This window comes from Petromyzon marinus, chromosome 6 (genome assembly GCF_048934315.1).
Source record: "Petromyzon marinus isolate PM22_M1 ecotype Great Lakes invasive population chromosome 6, UKy_Petmar_22M1.pri1.0, whole genome shotgun sequence".
Taxonomy (NCBI): domain Eukaryota; kingdom Metazoa; phylum Chordata; class Hyperoartia; order Petromyzontiformes; family Petromyzontidae; genus Petromyzon; species Petromyzon marinus.
In genome coordinates this window covers 17,240,540-17,260,189 of record NC_133672.1, presented here as the reverse complement: position 1 = coordinate 17,260,189, position 19,650 = coordinate 17,240,540, and the positions used below count along the sequence as shown (strand labels likewise).

Sequence of the window (19,650 nt, the reverse complement as noted above, 5' to 3'; positions counted from 1 at the left end):
CGCTGGGGATGTGAGGGTATGTCTTTGTAACAACAAAGGAAATTCATTTTAAGAGGTGCAAAAACTCAAAACAGGAATGTGCAGTAAAAATAACGTATACGTAGCAAGGGAGTGGGAGTGTGGAATAATGGTTGCATGTTTTAGAAGTGGCCGACATGCTGGAGGAACTGCAAAAGATAATGATGCATGGACGAGGGAAGAGATGCCACAAACTTTGTAAAAACCTTTCATCCAGAAAAAAAAACTTCACCGATTCTTCAGGTAGTGTTTGGCCATTGGGATTTTTGGCCATTTCCATGAATGAGTAGCGTGTGGAAGGAATCCATAGCGGTATAATCTATTGCTGTGCTGTCGTCTGGCCACCTCGCAGTCTAAGTCTGCAACACCTGATATCCAAGGTGGTCTCCCATCCCGAATGCGAACCAAGCTCAACGCTGCGTAACTTCTGCGATCTGACACTAGGCACCTTTACAAGTGGTGATTTTGGCTGTGTGATAGCAAACTGCTTCAGAACGTGTATCGTGCGGCGTTAGCTCTGTGCGCTTTATATGATCCAAGCATCAATGGTTGAGGGTACTGACCATAATTCGAAAAGCCTGGCCCGGAGAGTTATGCAGAGGTTCCATCATCGGGTGGCGCCACCCAACGTCTAACAGGGCCACGTGCGTAAAGGGCAACCCACAGGGTCAAGACACCAGGGTGAGGTGGGCGGGCCGCTTGGCGTAAGGGGGGGGGGGGGGATCATGGGGCTCTTGAGTCTCGCTCGGCTCGGCAGCTCAAGTGTAGCGGAGTGGAGCCACGCGCATCCAGACGCGGGTTGGTGCTGGGGGCATCAGGACGCGGTCACCGTGGCAGGGGGTGGTGCGAAATCATCGTTACTAGTCCTCTTCACAAATTTTTGTCTTCCACGTCGTTATTACAGCCTTGCGTTCATCTTTGTTTCGCTGTTCCTAAATCGTTTGTAAACGTGCGCAAACAGTGAGTTGGATCTGCTTGACGTCGCTGTAGCATCAGGTGCAGGCGCGCATTGCGATGGAGACACGTGCCCTCCCCATCCACCTCTTCATCATCATCATCCTCATCACCACCACTCGCCTCCCGCCCGTCTGCCTCTCCGCGCCCGTCTCCACAGCCGCGGCGGGTTACCTGGCGCAGCTGGCGGGCCGGGAGCGCCTCTTGGTGCTGGTGGCCCCAGATCCGCGGGACCGTAGCTTCCAGGCCATGATGTCCTTGCTGAGCCGCGACGCCTACTGCGAGCTCTCGGAGCGCCAGGTGCGCCTGCTGCTGGTCGTGGTGGCGCCGGCGCCGGGCGGCGTGGCCGGAGGGGCTCTTAACGCCACCTTGCGCCGCGTGTCGCACACGGGGAGGCCCCTGGACGAGCCCCTGCCGGCCTCGGCCCCCGTGCGTGCCGCTCTGGCCGCGATGCGCCTCGACCCGCGCCGCTTCGGCATGGCGCTGCTGCGCAAGACGCTGCAGGTGGAACGGCGCCTCGTCACCCCCGTGCGCTTCCAGTCTCTGCTCAGAGCCATCGACGTCATGCCAGCGCGCAGGCGGGAGCGTCTCGGCCGCCGGGGATGGGCGCAGCGGTGCCGGGAGACCGCGGATGCCACGGCGGCACGGGCGGCACCGGCGGCATCGGCAGGAGTCACGCCAGGCGCAGCACGGAGCCCACATCGGGTTCCACCGCCACCCCCTGCGCGGATGAACGTGCCCCAAGTTCCCCCGACCTTGGCCCCCGTGGCCCCTCCAGCTTCCAGGGTCCCTCCAGCCTCCAGGGCTTCTGCGGCCCCTCCAGCCTCCAGGGCCCCCGTGGCCCCTCCAGCCTCCAGGGCTCCTGCGACCCCTCCACCCTCCAGGGCCCCCGTGGCCCCTCCACCCTCCAGGGCTCCCGTGGGCGCGCAACGTGGATGCGGGCGCGGTGAGGCGTGCGGCGGCGACGGCGGCGGTGGCGCGGGGGTCGCTGGAATCGCGCGTGGAGGGGGAGGAGGAGGGGCGGGAGGCGACGCTGAGGCTGCGGGGTCTGGGGCGGCGCCACTCTCCGCCTTCCTGCAGCACTTCAGGGGCAGGAGGCGCCTGCTGGTACGCGTGCGTGCACCAGTGACGGCGGCTCTTTGTAGTAGCCACGAGTGGCGTAACTGCGCCCACCTTGCACACACACAAACTCGGGGCTGTACAGAATACAAGTTAAAAACGCAGAGCGTTTGATAACACGACATTTGGTGGTGGTGGTGGTGGGTTAGAGGGCATGTCTCGTCTCCGTTGCCAGACCTGTGCAAACGGTGGATATTACACGTTAGTGACGAGCGACGGTTTTGTCTATAGGCCAACAACAGGACATCTACTAATCAGAGAATGGTAGACCCTATATATTTAAAAAAACAACCATAATAGTTTCTAATCCACCTTTTTGTCCAAGCAGCACTATAAATGGGCCCACAAAAGAGTCGATCGACAGGTCGAGTGTGGTGGGATGCAGTATGGGTACTCCCACCTCTGCCAAGAGGAAGAGTAGGCCGAAAACTACACTCTCGATGAGCTCTCGAAAATTTCCAGCAGTGGCGTGAGCAAGTTTTATATTTGTATGATTTTACAGTGGACACAGCATTCATAATTTACCCAGTTTGCTGACAGGTAATCCAGCGATTAGATTCGGCAAGACACGTGGTAGCGCTCCTTCAAAGTGAGATGGAATGGCAGCTAGGAATGGAAGCATGCTCAAGACGATGACCAAACGGTTTGACGGGGCAATGAAATCGGAATATTCTATGTGCCAAACGTCAACCTGAGCTGTGCCGCACCAGAGGCAATGCCACCAACATCGGGGAAGGCCTCATCTGCTTTCTCATATTTTTAGAGTCACACTGCTCCAAAAAGGTACCAAAAATAATTCGATCCTGGGTGGCATATCAAGTGTACACGTCTGTGGCGGGGTAATGTCCGGAACAGGCCTGTGTGTGATTGGCTCCCCCTGCTCCCTGATGTCCCCCACTGATGCCACCGATGCAAGCGGGACCTTATCTGTAGCGCCACTGTACAAGCAAGCCGCGAGACGGACCTGTGCCGAGCCAACCTGGCCGGGTTGATTTTCCGCTGCAGAAGCCGAGCCGTGTCACTGACGTCATGAAATGAACGAGTCAAAACGTTTTTAACTGGCGGCGCCTTCACTGTGTGGGGACCAGCGTCATACGCAATGAACGGGTCAAAACCCCTCCACACCCTTTGTTCTGCTTGGCTTCGAGCCAGATTCACATGTGTTGTGAGCACTGCCGGATTAAGCTAGTGCGGGGCCCGTAGCATATGCTACTTTTGCTACTGGGATAATCCGACACTGGTTGTGAGGCCACCTTTGCATGGATTCGTTCTGGCTCGACATGGAGAATAGCCTGTGGAAAACCACCCTTTCCAGGGAGCTTGGGTCAGGTGGGTGGGTCAGAGGGTGAATTCGTAAGGGCACACATGCTGTTACCCGTGGTGGGTGTGCCACCCTCTTACACCTTGCTGGTACAATTTGCCACCATCTCTGGGCAAGACAGGACTTTGCACATGCAAAGAGGGAGTGGTAGCAGACACGTAAATCTCTCGAAATTGCAAATCCTTCGTCAGCATGCCCAGACCGCATTGCTATTCCACCTGGCTGCTGGTGACCCAGGTGGAGGTTCACTAGTTTTCAGTGGGAACTGTCAGTGAAATTGCTGTATAAAAACCTTTAAAGGCAAGGTGTGAGCTGCACCCACGTCTCACATCTGGCCGAGCATCGCAAGAGTTAAAGTGTCAGAATTCTAACTTCAACTCAGCCCTTCATGCCCCCAGCGTCATTAAAACGAGTACTGCTTTGTGTAAAATCATCAGCAAGGTGTATCGGAGAGTGGCACACCCAATTTGGGCAGCTACAGTATATTGTGTGCCCTACGAATTCACCATGCGATGGATAGACTTGTTCTTGCCATAACAATGTGGAATATCCAAACCAGCTCAAGACTATAAAAAGGGGACTAGCACCACCACGTGCTTGTTTGAAGAGGGAAAGCATTTTGAATTTGACGGTTTGTACTGAACAACAGCCAAATATTCTGAAATGTTATTTGTAACATGTTGTGGATATTCCTGAAGAGAAGTTTTATGTACGGCAGATCATTAATGCTGCTGTGTATTCTTGGGTCTTTAGGTAAAGTCACGTAGATAAGCTCAAAGAAAATAACAAAAAATAACAAAAAAACTACCTATCTACGCGACTTTACCGAAAGACCCAAGAATATGAATTCCTGCAGTCACGAAAGCTTTAAGTCGAGATTTAATGCTGCTGTGATTGTGGCTCCATACAAACGAATTGTGACGCAGTTGAAATCCGACACGTCCTATATTCACTCAATCACATATTTTTTTTCAGGTTTGCTGTCATGGAGTAATGGTTAGCAGCACACCGGACTTTCGATCCGGAGGTCACCAGTTCGATTTGATCTCCGGGCACAGAAGTTAAAACAATGGGCAATTTTCTTTAATCACTTCCATATCTTTCGATCCAGCAGTGTACATGGGTACACCACAGTTAGACAATCGCAGGTAGTGGTAAAGTATGGGTACTCCCACCTCTCCCAAGATATCTGTCCAGCATGAATGAGTAGGCCATTATACCCTCTTATGTATGTATAACTTATTTTATGCTAATCGAAGGTGCGGGCGAAGGACTAGAAACGAAACACAAAAAGCAGTTCTAAAGAAATTAGTTTTCAATTCAGATTTTTAAGTGCATAGCTCCAGTGGCTTCCTCATTTCGGTAGGGAAGAACATTCCAGACAGCCGCAGAAGCGCATCTGAAAGCGCGCGATGCAGTGTGGCCGTCTTTGTTCAATGGGTTAGCCAAAAGCCGCTGCGAGGATGACCGGAGTTTGCGTGTTGGTGTATGCTCCCTGATCTCTAGAAATCCCTCGAGGAGCTGTGAGCAGGCAATTGCATTGCTGCACCTTTAACCGTCCTGTTGAGGACGATGGCTCACGTGGTGTATTGGATGGACGTGCCTGCGCGCCTGCGTGTGTGCGCGAAGGTGCTGGGTGCTCCGGCCGAGGAGGACGCTGCTTACCGAGCACAGAAGTTTGTAGTGAAGGGTCGCGAGTGCGAACTTGCACTTCGCAAAGTGAGCGTCCTGGCGCTGCTTGGGAATGCGTCTGTGAGCACCCTGCGCATCGACCACCACCACACAGGTAGGCTTGACTCGCCATAGCACCGCAAAGGGTTTTTTTTTTTTGCAGAATAAGTGTAGATCTTGAGATCTTAACAGATGTCCTCTATTTTAATGATTCGTTAAATGTGGTTTGCAATAGTTTTTTTTGTCATTTTCCACGTAAAATGTCCCCTAAGTGTTGCAAAAGGTAAATAATAAACTGGAGCAAACGTTTTTTTTTGTCCGTTTGATGCCTTGGTCACGTGGAATGCTGCATCTGTGCTTCATTTGTTATCTCCATCAAATTGCGTTTCACAGATTAAACCGATAAGTGGTAGATAATGAACATATTTGATTTGTAATGGCTTGAGATGATTGCAATGTATGATATGCGTGAAGTATAATGAAGATACATGGTTAAATGTGTGTATTATACAGTAGGAATATGAATGCCTAAATGTACAGACACCTATTTTGATTAAAGTGTCACATAGCATCATCGTTATCAGCACACACGGCACTCTGGGAAGAGCACGTGGCACACCCGGGTGCACCGTGCGGGGCAACAATGATGTGTGGTGGAATTTCCTCGACCCGACAGCCACACAATGCGCCCCACAGTTATTCCCCTGCCATGCACAGCCCCTGACCGCAATGGAATGAGTGACACTCCACTGATGCCTCCGAAGCCACGGTAGAGCGAAGCCATTGGGCCGATGCATGGACAGGTCCCTGATGAGGTGTTAGCTTGGCAAGTCCATGCACCTCAGTTGCTCAACCCGGACCAGTTGCAGGCGGTGTTGTCGAGTGACACATTTGGTGCCTGCGTTCGTTTTGTCCGAGGGGCTTGACGGCGTTGGCTTGGCAGTAGGCGGCAGCGTTCAGAGATGATTCAGAGATTATCCTCAGGGCAACATTCATCTGAGTGTTGTTTATAAGCCGGGCATCGGCTCAGTGTTCACGGGCAACAGAGTGCTCCTCGGAGTAAGCCCAATACGAGGGCTGCTGCCGTGTGCCGGGCACGGGCACCAGCACCCCATGGTGAGCCATCCAGCCCGAGCCAGGAGGCAGTTCCACGAGCACACTTTCTCTGCCAATTGCAGCATCGGTCCGAGGAGAAGCCACTTAGGTTTGGGTGCCGAGTTGAAGAGACCCCGTTCGGTTGTAAACTTTTGAGCTGTGGCACCGTGTCAGGTGAAACACACCTGACACCGTTTAGCTTGCTCCCATCTGGAGACGCCGCTTGCGGCAGGTAAACGTGACGGCGAATTGAAAACGCGCCGTGGGGTTCCAACACGAAATTTCAGAGCAGGGCAGCGAACAGATTTTGTCGTCGCACAGTATTCTCTCGTTGTTCACGAGCTTAATATCCGCGATTTTGGCTATCCGGAGAATTGCATCTGGAGCTCGACACGACTGCATCGAGAGAGAGAGAGAGAGAAAATGATGACATAAAGTGATGCGAGAGACTTTGATGCAAGAAAGTGATGACATAAAGTGCTGAGATAGATAGAGAGAGAGAACTTTTCATACGTTCATTTTCGTAGGCCGATAACATTATCCGCCAAATTTTCTAGTCATGAGCATCTCCAGAAACGCATCCCTCACGATTAACGAGGGAGTACTGTACATCTATACTAAATCCACGGTGATGTCTCCGTGTCGTGGGTACTCTCCTCGCGCGCGCGAGGTCACGCGGAACAAGTGGCCCTGAACGTGCGGAATGAGCTCATCACCTTCGAGATGCTGGGCGCGCTGCGGCACGAGTTTGGCCTGCCCCACGCCACCTACCGGCTCGTGCTCACCGACTACGACATGCGAGCCACGGTGCGCGCGAGCCGCATGCATCCTCCCTCCCCAGCGTCACACCGCTCTCACCACAGCAGCCCAGCGGCAGTGGCGGTACCCATTGGGGGGGGGGGGGAGGGGAGGTTAAAGCAGACAATGCTTTTGGGTGTGCCACCTGATTAACAAGCAGTAGTGCGCAGCTTTACGCGGGACGTTTCACAGTCGTGTGAAATAGTGAAGGTAAAAGTCGAATTACAATGACATTTCATTTCGTTACGATTACGAGCTTTTGACGTTCAACGTGGAATCTGAACACGAGCAAAACATTTTCTGCACCCCTATCTTCTCATGGATCCGGGGCAAACCTCGATCTGTCCGCTCTAAGGCTCTAAACTTCCGCTTGATTCGCTATCGCCCGAGCGCCGCCGAACGAGCAACGCGGCGCCGTTTTTAATTGCTCGTGGCACGCGTATTGCGTGACGGTGGTGCCGTGCGAACGCAGGCGCGCTTTGAGAACCCCGTTCCGCTGGACACGCTGCTGCGGGTGCTCGACCAGATGCCCTCGCGCCTGCACGAGCTGGCGCTGGAGACGGGCGCCCGAGCGCGCTGCGGTTCCAGCCGTGGAGCCGCGGGCAACGCTCTCGTCCAATTGCTCAGCAGGTGCCAGGCGCGCGCAGACGTGGACGGGTTTGTTCGCGATAAACCCCACGCGTGTGTTGAAGTATAATAACAGCAACAGCAACTATAAGAAGAAGACATTACGTCAATTCGCTGCTGAATGATGGCCTCCCCACGCGTTATCGGTCATAGGGCGTTTGTTGGACCATACTTCGCCAAGGTGAGATTTGGGGAGGCTTACTGCAGCCTCAGCCGTCGCTCGGAGGTTTGGAGATGTTTGGAGGATGAGCGGTGGTTGCATTTTGCCGAGGAGATGGAAATTGCCTCGGCGGCCCAAACCACTCTTTAACACGATGAGGAATTGTTACTTTCAGCGCCACCTTGATTGCGAACATTAAATTGGGATGAATATCAATCTGCTCTCAGACGCCTCGGTAACATGTCTACAGATTTTGACGAGCATTTTTGTGAGGTTTTGCATATCTGTCAACCCCTTAACAAGTGCCTACTTTATTACAGGCCAATTCAGACCTTATTGGTCACCCGTGCCCTTATAAATCTCAACGTTCATTCTACAAAGTCCCATCACAAGCGAGAAACACAAACAAATGGACATTTTGTTTTGCCCGTGTAAAGGGAGAGCCGACGCAAGGTTGCAAAGGGATTCGTCTTTTAGTCCTTTCTCCAGTCCACACCTGTCCCCAGGCGTCTCAATCTCGTTTCCACCAAGATCCCCCCTCTTCCCGCCCATTCTCTCTCTTATATCTCCTCGCTTGCTCCTCCTCCTTCCCCTGTCACCGTCTCACTCCCCCTCCTTTTGGTGGAAATCCTTCCCCTGACATCGCTTACACCCGTATTGAAACGGCTGTACCCCGGATGGACCTGAAAACTAAATTTCCCTGTTAAAGAATACGGGTAAACCGTTTGGGTTGACAGGTATTGTCTTGGCGGAGGGAAAACCTCTCAGCTCAAATGTGTATGTATGTTAAACTTATTTTGCACCGTACGTGGCCAACAGTGCCTCCCGTGTCCCATCCTGCCAACAGTGGGGGACAAGGGGAGTGGAGGGCGGACTAACGCCGTGCTGGTTGTGTAAGCCCACAGGGTTCTGGAGGTAGTAGCCACCACCTCCTGTGAGCGGCTGGCTGAGAAGGAGAGCGGCCGACGGTGTGGAGACGTGCTGCGTAATGCTGGAAGTAAAGTGTACGTGCGCGTGTCGCGCGTGTCGCGCGTAGGTTCCACTCAAAGAAGCGACTCTTCGTGATCTCGTCGCCTGGCAAGAGAGAGCACAGCTACGTGCAGCAGCTCCACGCCCTCCGTGGCCAGGCCTGCTCGCTGGGTAGGAGTTTCACCTCGGCACTCTTCGCGAGTTGTTCCGGTGGGCCGCACGTCAGGGCACGCACTAAAGGCCAATGGGGGCCGCCAGTGGCCCCAGTTGGCCTTGCAACAAAGAACACCGGTGTGAACGATTCGACCTCGCGGCGATTTGAGAATAAATGGGTAAAGAGGTAAATCAGATTTGGTTCATCCGTGTCTTCTTGCTTGCATTGGCTGACTTGCTAGTGTTGTGTGTATCTCATTTGCTGTTTGTTTTTGTACGTCCTGTCATTTTATTTTCTGCCCGTCTGTCACGTTTTTCTTGCCTGTTCCACGTGTCAGCTTTCTCGTTTTTTTACAGTCCTGTTAGTCTCTCTTGTCTCATTATATCTCATTTGTAGTCCCTGTCTGATGTGGTATTTATCTTGTTTCTACAAATCACTGGTTTGTCTGTGCTGTATATTTCGTTTGTTCTTGCCTGATTTAGTACTGCCGCATTGTATTGTCTCTCACTCGTACTGTCTCTTTATTTGACTGTCCGTCACGTTTGTGTACTCTTCGTTTGCTTTGACTTGTTCGTCTAGTTCAGGGATCGGCAACCAAAGTAACAAGAGCCATTTTTTTGGAATTTGGTAAAAAAAAACACCTCAGTGGTCATGGCTGTCTTGTGTTGTTCATCTCATCGGTAATGTCTGCCTCATGTGTTCCGTCTCAATTGTAATTTTGTCCTGTTTATATTTGTTAGACTTGTGTAGATTTTCTATCTCGTTTGCGCCGTACATCTCGTTTGTATTGTCCGTCTTGTTTGCATTAGTCATCCCATTGGTGGAGTCTATCTCTAGCCCATCGGTGTGTTGAAGAGTGAATCCACAACATTTACAGTTTGAATACGACGTTTCGCTGGTAATTACATCCAGCATCATCGGGCAATTCGCCAGAATGGACTACAAATGCCCGATGATGCTGGATGTAATTACCTGCGAAACGTCGTATTCAAACTGTAAATATTGTGGATTCACTCTTCAACACACCGGTGAGCTAAAGTAGTGAACTATTTGCCTTTTGTCAACGTGACACTTTTTTGCTGCTTGGCCGTGTCGGGTGGTGGAGGGGTTACGACACATTTATAAATAACGCGATCTAACCCAAAACACCTTTATTATGAATAATATTGGTCGCGAAAGCCTACGTGTTAAACAGAGTCTATCTCATTTTCACTTTCCATCTCCTTTTTACTATCCAAATTTTAAATCTGATTAATTTCACGGTCTTATTTCCCCACATTTCCCAAGGAGAGCCACATCAATAAATGGGATGATCCTGGGAAAACCATCACGGGCGGCACCCCCAGTACACCGCGGTCTGTGCGGCGTGGCCGCGCGTTTGTGACGCTACGCTGCTGTGTCCCTGCAGGCCTGCGCCACGTGGTGGTGATTCAGCTGCTGGGCCTGGACCAGGATGTGCATGGCCAGCTGGAGATCTACTCCGCCAATGGTGTGTGGCTGTGTGTGTGTGGATGTTTATCAGCGCGCATAAGTGTTGGTAATCTTTGTCGGTACATAACCTGTTGGTACGTAACATAACGTAACCTATTGTGGGGAGCGGTAGTGTAACCTGGCGACCTGGGTTCGATTTTCGCTCACGCCCAACGCCAGTGACGATTATCTTAACCGATCCTGGGCCTCCCCTAGGTCGACTCAGCCTCAAATGAATACCTGATGCAGTGTGTAAACATCGCCACTAGGGAGACAAAGGCGGCCGGGCGTGGTGCTGACCACCAATCCCCTCGTGTGCCGTGTCGGCCTTCATAGGTGCTCGCTAACAGCACTTTTCCCAACAGTCTGTTAAGGCTATACGGGGGATCTTTGTCTTTGGATGTTTATCAACACATGGTGCATAACCTATAACCACCAAAGCTCACTTTGTTGTTGTTGTCAGCCTTCATCTTAACACTGCTGGGCTATGGCCTCCCCTATTTTTTTACTATTCCTTCCTTTCCTTAGTTTTTCCTTTCGAGTCGTGGCCTCCGAACTCTTTTATTCCGTCTCTCCGTACAATTTGAAAAATGACCCACGAATCACTCACTTGGGAAAATGCATAGCTACATCGCCCCCTGACTGCGATGCTTGGCAGGGCCCTCATGAACAAGTTCGAAGAATCAAAAGTGAGATTTTTTATGCCGGGGAATACAAATGTCATCAATCAACATCGATAAGTTTGATCCATTTATTTTCACAATTTGTATTTCAGGAAAGCCGCACGCGGTTGAGCGAGAGATGCTCGACAGCGTCATGGCACGCAACCTCCGCGCTCACTTTGGCCTGCGCGAGGATTACTTCTCCATGGTGCTGGTGAGCAAGGAGGGCGAGGTGACGTCGTGGTTCCCGTCGGCCATGTGGTCCATGGCGATCGTGTACGACCTCATCGACTCGTCGCCTTCCCGCCAGCACGAGATGGCTCTGCAGCAGAGCAGCGGGCTGCGTTGCCCAGAGAGGGTAAGCGCTGGCAAGGCGAGATTTTAAAACTCAGCCACGTTCATCGCAGCGTGGGATACCTAATCCTTTACTCCCGTGGTTAGAATCAGAGATGGCTGTTGTACTGTGTGCATTCAGGAAATCTGAAAAACCCTTTCTTCCACATAAAACCACTTTGGTCTTGTAACGACCATTCATAAAAGGAGCAATTAATTTACAAGCCAGTTAGTGTTCCCCTGTAGGTGGTTTTTCGGTGGGTTTTTTTGTCAATGTGTGCTGCAAGCAATTACACTTATTGATTTTTCAACTCAATGGAAAACAAATTGGTAAAAGTGCAGGTTGTTTATGCCGCTACTGGCAGATGCGCCTCCACTGGAGATAGCTCTAGAGATGTCCTCTCTAGAGGCTATTTTGGCCTACTCTTCCATGGAGAAATCTCTAGAGATGCCCTCTCTAGAGGCTGTTTTGGCCTACTCTTCCATGGAGATAGCTCTAGACATGCCCTCTCTAGAGGCTATTTTGACCTACTCTTCCATGGAGAAATCTCTAGAGATGCCCTCTCTAGAGGCTATTTTGGCCTACTCTTCCATGCTGGCCAGACTTATTGGAAGAGGTGGGGGTACCCACACGTTACTTCACCACACTCGACCTACCAATCGACTAACTGTGGTGTCCCTCTTTATACTATTGGGGTGGACAGAGGTGGGAGACTAATTGGCTGCGATTCTTGCAATAACGATAATCTCTTCATTGGCCACAGGTCACTTTGTTAATTTTATCGGGCTCATAAGTGGTGGGGAGAAAAGTAATCACTTCTGACATGAATACAGCAAGCAATATATACTTATTTGTTTATTTGAGCTCTATTCCATTTGAGCTGTAGACAGGTGACACTAGTTAACTGCATGCCCATGTTTTTGAAAACTTGTTATCTTCGATGGGCTATGAAATGCATCACATAACTAATTAAACAAAGTGTGCAACATAAACAGCCATCTCCATACACTTTTAAAAATACATTTCAGTGATGTTCGTGAAGCTTGTATGCAATTGAGTGAAAATATTTAATCAAAACCCTTGTTCACCCTGATTAAATTCAACTGCTCTATTAAAAAAATGTAGTAAAGGGGGGGGTGGGGGGATTTGCCTGAGATTCAAGTATCCACTCTACCACCACAACATGAGTTTAGAACATCGCATCATGCCAGGGAATGGCACCGGAAGATGACAGCTGATCTCAGACTTTTGATGCTGGGGGTGGATTTAACCATGGCAGAAGGTCACACTTTGTGGAAAACTCTCCACCGGAGTGCTGCTGTCTTGGGGCCCATGGACTGGATGGAGCACAGATTGACTCCACAAACAGTAACCAATCAAAAATGATGGGACGGTGAGGGGATTCTGCCACAGCATAATAACATCATGATACAATCTCATGATGTCATGGCCCAAGGCCAGAGATGACCAATAAGTTTCTGGTCTGTCTCATGGAGATGTGTGTGGAATTGTGCCCACAGCCTGCAGAGTGTGAGCCGCGCATTATGACTAAAGCTACGATTTTGGCATGACAATGTTTTGCAAAATATAAAACAATTACGAAACGTTCACGGAATAACTTGGGGCAGTGCCCCATCCAAAATTCGCTTAAATTTGAACATTATACTTACTTTGAAATGTAAAAAACTTAAAATTATTATTTTAGTGTATTTTACTGAAATGAAGTGGCTAATTTATATTTGATTTGAATATAACTGATTTGAAATTCACTTAAATACGTCCCTCCTGCCCTCTGCTACATGGCCACCATGGCTTTGGAAGTAATCAACATCGTGCACAGAGAATACAGATTTCTATTTTTATAATTCTGTAAACATTTTTTTTTTACCAATTATGGATGAGAATAACATCCATAGTGAGTGTGAAGGCCAGAGATAAAAACTGTGATTTTCCCACTCAGTGGGCAGTTGAACCTCCACAATCTCACGTCATTTTAGAATGTTTATCAGGCTTCATGTTCCTCCCACGTATGCGCCCCCTCCCAAAAATGAACACCCCCCCCCCCACTCTCTCTCTTTCTTCCTTTGTACAAAAGTGCTACACAGATGTTAGCTGTTTTCCACTTAATGGAAATACAACCAGTTGCATTATTTTGTGAAAGAGCGACATTTAAGTACCACATCAGCTGTTTTTCCATTTTTTTTAAACACCAACCAACCCCACCCATTTCTAATCCCATCAACCACCATAACAGGATCAACTTCACCGAAAACGACGTGTCGTTATTGGGCCAGCCTTACTCGCCAGTGGATTAAATTCCCCTTTAAAGCTCCTCACTGCTGCATACAAAAATCACACTGCCGATTAACATGCGCTGCATTCATGCGTGAAATCAATGAGCTCCTAACTGTAATATCGGTATGAGAGGCACAATGGCTAGAGGATATGGCTTTTTATTGGTCTGTTGTGAGCTTGAATCTTCGATGGGGTTGACCCAGTCCTTCATGGAAGATTACACTGCAGAACTGCGATATTGGATAAATAAGTACCACAGTGTGGGAAGACAACATTCATTCTGTCGATAGACTCCATCAGACAGATGCATGTGGAATTTCCCAACACTGGCTCAGGGCTGTAAAAACAGATTAATTGTTACACCTTGCTCACTTGAGCAGGAAACCATTTTATCTTGGACATTTTTGACCGTATGCTAAATGCCGCTGCAGAAAATACACACATAACGCATGGCACCTTTCGATTAGACATGTCATAGTCTACAACAAAATTAAACCAAATTGAAACAAATACCACTCGCCCACAGCAAGCTCTCTTCAGCGAGTGTTTGGGGTGCCCAACGGTGTCATGGTACATGCAAGAGGTCGTGGGTTCGATCACAACCCTGATGCCTGTATATTTGGCGTTTGCATGGCTCTCTCCCTATGGTCACGTGGATTTTTAATCCGGGTCCTCCGGTTTTTCCCTCCACATTTAGAATCAACACCATCCGTTTCGAGTATTTGGCTGCTCTAAATTTCCACGTGATGAGGCACTTTGTTGAGCTACCATTTGTGGTCAGGTCGCTTCTGAAAAAAAAAAGCTGTCTATCTCAGTGGGCCCTAACCTGGTAAAATTATAAATATATATTTAGTTTATAGTTTCACCTGTGTGCAGGTACACACACCCCGCGTGATGGGAGCGCTTTCCCCACATGTTGAAGCATTTTGCCGTTTGAGGCCACGTCGCTCGTTACAGAATCCCGCAGCTGCAGGAGCCCCCAGCCGCAGGGGCCCCCCTCGTGAAGCGTGCAGGCCTCCATCACAAGCCACGTTTTGCGCCGGGTGCGTGTGTGCGCGCGTGCGTGCGCGTGCGTGCGTGTGTGTGTGTCAGTGTGTGTGTGTGTCAGTGCGTCCAGTGTTTTCTATGTCCCGTGTGAACATTTCTGTTCTGACTTTCCCTGCTCTTTACAGCTGATGGTCTAATTCTCATTGGCTGGGAGTTGGTTATTTGATAGCCTGAGGACCATGCCTGCTCCTTCTGTTTTGAACCCGGCCCGCGATGTAGAGAAGGAGCAGCCCTCTTTGCACAGCAACAAAGCTCCGGCTAAAACTGGGCGATGTCCACACTCTTTGGTGAAGAAAAACAAGTTACATCTAAGATGCTGTGCTCTAAGATGCTATGCATGCACTCTGTTCTCACTGGCGCGCCTCACAAGGGGTTGTGTTCCCGAGATGAGGCGGTCCGAAAACCGGTCACTTCAGTGTGCATTACAGAATTTCACACAAACATGCAAATTACTTCTGTGGCAATCCATTACGCGGGTGACCTGTGATTTCTGCGTCTGTGTACAGTGCTGTCTGGCCTTACCAGTGCTTCCACATTAGGGTCTCATTATCATTGCATCGACGATTATTACATATGATTATTATATTCTAGCGACTACTTTCGTGAAATAATGTTTGTGCGTGGGAGTGTATACCAGACTAATACAACAACTTTGAGATAGCAATGTTAAAATAACCAATATGTACTGCAGTCCATTATAGTTCAATATTGTCACCCATATCATCAACATCGTTGACATTACCCTCCTATCTTGCACGTGGCTTGGGGTTGCTCATTATGGATTTGCAATTTTTAATACGGCGTTTAAATACCTCAAGCTCAAAGCTCCTCACATCACATCTCACCCCAACCATTCTCATGCCCTGCTGCAGCCGAGCCAAGGAGACTCCTGAGCGACAGCCGTCGCCATGTGCGGTACAAGGTGTACTCAGCACAGGCCTCCAAACGGGAATGAGTCGCGCTCATAACACACCGGGGTGATCCACTTGCTCCCGTCATTCTGCCGTCAGTAAAATCACCGCCGTTTCGCCGAAAGCCAACGGCGCTTTCCCCCGCTGTTGGGAGAAAATTGCTCCCAGTTTTTTTGTTGATTTCACGATACCTCGAGTGGGATTCTGGACCACCAATGGAGTACACAGTCCAGTGCTCAAAAAATGCTGTGGGAATACTCCAGGCCTTGCTTGCAGCTCCTCTCGTATTGTGATAAACAGCCATGAAGGGTGGAGTTGGAGAGGAGGGGGGGGGTTGCTAACGGGAACATTTGGTAGTTGCAGAGCCAACCTCAGCATCCCTCTTAACAGCGGACCTGCAAAACGATTGACTTCACGTCAAGTTGGGTCTTCGACATGGGCGCGATGTTGAGCTTGAGAGAAGCTACGTCGTGCAATAACACAGTCTCAAAAGTATTTTGATGACCTGTAATTTCATTGAGAACACAATGCGAAAAAGGGGGATTGCACGTCCAGTGTGTTGACGCTTACACACCATGGCAGCATCCATAAAATGCTGAGCTGACCTATTATTATTATTATTACTCGTAACTAAAAAGCCATAGCTTTATAAACCACCCAGATAATAACTCTCGGTGACTGTAATGAAAAGTTCGTACTCTTAATTTGGGCGTTTTTGTTTCCTACTTTAAATGTAAAGCTCTCTCACCCTTTTGTAGATTGTTATATGTGTAGTACATAACAAAAACGGATATTATGGCTATGCTGGCAGAATGTATATTGTATCCAAAAATGTTTGACTAATTTCATCTGTTATTGTTAAAACTCCATTAAGCCGCAAGTGCCTGAACTCGAAAGAACAGTTGCTATATTACATTCCCCAACGCATTTTGGTAAATGGATATCTACCAGTGAGAGAGCAGAGGGGTAAGTGCATCGATGTATATGTATGTATATTGAACTTCTTTCGCGCCGTACGTAGCCAACTGCGCTAATCAGAGGTTCAGGAGAAGGACTACAAACTAAACACGAAAAGCAGTTCGTGAGAAATGAGTTTTCAATCTGGATTTTAAAGTACAGAGCCCCAGTGGCTTCCCGATATCGGAATAGCGTTCCAGACGGCCACAGAAGCGCATCTGAAAGTGCGCGATGCTGTGACAGTTATTGTTCGATGGCAAGCCAGCAGCCGCTGCGAGAGATGACCGGAGTTCAAGTGATGGTTTATGCTCCTTGGCGAGATCAGCGAGGTACTGTGGTTCATCTGTCGCAAGCACTTTCCCAATGCAGCTTAGCGAGCCACTGGACGAACATTGTCGGATCTTGTTTTACCCATCAAGGCACGTGCCAGAGAATGGTGTACACTGCTACAGCTTGGTAATGTTTAGATGACACAATGAACGCATTTTTTGTGAACCACATTATATAAACGTATATAATTTCTGTGCATATAAACATTGCACATATAGTTCTAAACAACTTAAATACAGAACACATTGCACGTGTAACGGTATATATGCTATTAAACTTTTATAGTGAAATCTTGTGTTTGGTGTACCTTGCTTGATCTGGATATTGAAGCCATACAACAGGTCTTGGCCTCAGAGTTTTAGGGTTTTATTTTATATTTTACAGCAAGCATGAATAATGCTCAACTCGCACCAGGTGCTGGAAGCCACTGGAATTTCGCCGCATCGTAAGGCGACAGCTGCTGTGTGTGGGTGTTTTGCAAAGTGTATGTACAGCCCCTTTGTCAGTCCACTGCTGGATGAGGGCCTCCCCGTGTCGGGTCATGGGGGTTATTCGACCATACTTCACCACACCGGTCAATGTGGGCTGGTGAAGGTGGGGAGGAGCATTAACCTGAGAGTTGGGGGCATCTTCACCGCTGCCCACAACATTTGTAAAGTATCTTGCAGAACACTGTCACAATGTATAATTTAAAACTGTCAAATTTTTGTGACAGTCCAATACTTCATAATGTGGAAAGAGCTATTATTTAGCCATAAATGTCAACTTGTCACGAGCATGTGTAAATTAGCAGGAATTAGATAATAATTCTAAAGGAGCGAATACTGTGGTTAATATCCAAAATTTTCAACAAGGTCGTAATTACATTAGTTAATTCGTTGATAAGTCGGAGTCAACATGTCAACATGTATCCTCCATACTCAAACAAGCGTTTCTCTGTGGGCGGTAATGAGCCAATGGCGAAAATTCCACTTTCCTATGGCAAATACCAGACTTCCTCAGGACAATCATTGTCGGCTTACCATACTGTGGTTCTCATTTAATCAATGCTGTTGGACTAATGACCTGTGGGATTTCGACACACAGCCTTTGACTTGCGCACTTTACCATTTTCGCCATCCAGACGGAAATGGATGCTTATACATGAATTTCAACAAATGCCTTTAATGCACTAGAGATGCAGCTGAGTGCTACATGTCTCCTATAACAATGATCGTAAGGCCTGAAATGAAAGAATCCATTGACAATGTTTTTGTGGATTATTTGGGAGCATTGGAGAATAATTGGTGTATCACAATCCATGATGAGGTTGCATGTGGTAGGGTAAAGTGTGGGTGCTCCTACCTCTTCCAAAATGTTTGACCAGCGTGGAAGAGTAGGCCAAAAATCTCTCTAGAGCAAGTCATTGCCCGGCTGCACCTTTCCTTCTTTTTGGGAGCAGGTTTTGTAGGAATCAGAATAAGGGACACACATGGGACTACTCTTGTGAATCGGGTAACTTGCTCTTTAACTTGTTGGCAGGCAGCACTGCGGGCGTCCTCTGATAATATCCTGCGCAGGAAATTCAAACCTTTGAACCCATGCAAGTGCATTGACCCAGGGGCTCTCCATCTGCCAGGACCAATTACACTGCAAGAATTCCACACTGTGTTGAATGCAAGCTCTGCAGTGAAAAAAAATTATAATATGTAAACACCTTGAGTATTCGTGAACTTTTAAATAAGGAAAATAACATTTGCAAATCTAAATTTGTATTGAAATTGTAAGATGGAAGTAAACATTTCCTAACATTTAGCAGTAGTGGACTTTGACTTCCGAGACCGTATCTGTACATAATGGTAAATGAAAATTACTTTCTAATCGATTAAGTCTTAAGTTTATGATTTATGGAAGCGTAAATGATGTTTCAACAACAAGCAAGCCGCATTAAACACAGCTGACACAAATCCATCAATGTTGCTAAATTAAGACTGAAAAGTGTTAGATTTCACGTTAAGCCCAGCATATATATTTCAAATTACCATGGAACTGGAGACGATTGAAAAGACGGATGGCATGGGGGAGTAGAGGAAGGCGGATGAATGTTCTATGCAGGGAGAGAAACGTGGACAGGGGATGTGAAGGAAAAAGGTTCGTCATATGGGACACAAAGAGCTGTTTGTGTATTTCTCCTGCATTGGGAACTTTTTTCACATCGGGCAGCCCTCGCCTCGGCTTTCTCATCACCGTGTGAGCCGCCGAGTTAATGAGTGCGTTGCGCTAATAAGCCGCAGCTGAAGCTGTAATGGGATGCTGGCTCACGCCCATCATACGTGCGAGGCACTCACTTCCGCCCATGTGCCGAACGTTTCCAGAAAACAAGTCCATGTTTTGGAAGATGAAACCGAAGAGGTAGAGGACAACATACAGCTGTGTATAGCGACCTAAAGTGGAAACAACCCAGGCACCGAGCCACCACATTTTGCCACGCAATTCAGTTGAGTGTGGGAAAGCAACGGATTGCCAGCAAACGGCTGTACGTGTATAATAAGCGGACGCAATTTGTACGGGACAAATCGTAATAAAACGTGATGTCGTTGCGATTGTAAACTTGTGCGTTCGAAATGAGACGTTGATGTGGAGTTAAGGAATTGGGGAATTGCCTGGGCAAGGAACCTGGGAGATGCTATTGGTTGGGGCCCGAAAATGTAATATTGCATTGCCTGGGTTACTTCCTGCCTGCAGCTCTCAGAGAAGCAGGGTACCCACCCCAGTGGAA

At 48.7% G+C, this 19,650-nt stretch overlaps 1 protein-coding gene across 1 annotated transcript; it reads left to right on the top strand.

Moving 5' to 3' along the window:
• The first annotated feature begins 612 nt into the window (after positions 1-612).
• Positions 613-17,182, top strand: LOC116939374 (uncharacterized). The gene is made up of 7 exons (XM_032947637.2): positions 613-2,079; positions 5,042-5,198; positions 6,849-6,985; positions 7,449-7,606; positions 8,800-8,903; positions 10,295-10,375; positions 11,132-17,182. The coding sequence occupies exons 1-7, from the start codon at positions 1,033-1,035 to the stop codon at positions 11,401-11,403; spliced, it is 1,956 nt and encodes a 651-aa protein (XP_032803528.2). The 5' UTR covers positions 613-1,032; the 3' UTR covers positions 11,404-17,182.
• The last annotated feature ends 2,468 nt before the right edge of the window (positions 17,183-19,650 follow it).

Excerpts from the sequence above, each read along its gene's own strand:
- LOC116939374 (XM_032947637.2), top strand. The coding sequence starts at position 1,033 with ATGGAGACACGTGCCCTCCCCATCCACCTCTTCATCATCATCATCCTC. Across the intron at positions 2,080-5,041 it reads GGGGCAGGAGGCGCCTGCTG|GTGCTGGGTGCTCCGGCCGA; the intron begins GTACGCGTGCGT and ends GTGTGCGCGAAG. Across the intron at positions 10,376-11,131 it reads GGAGATCTACTCCGCCAATG|GAAAGCCGCACGCGGTTGAG; the intron begins GTGTGTGGCTGT and ends TTTGTATTTCAG.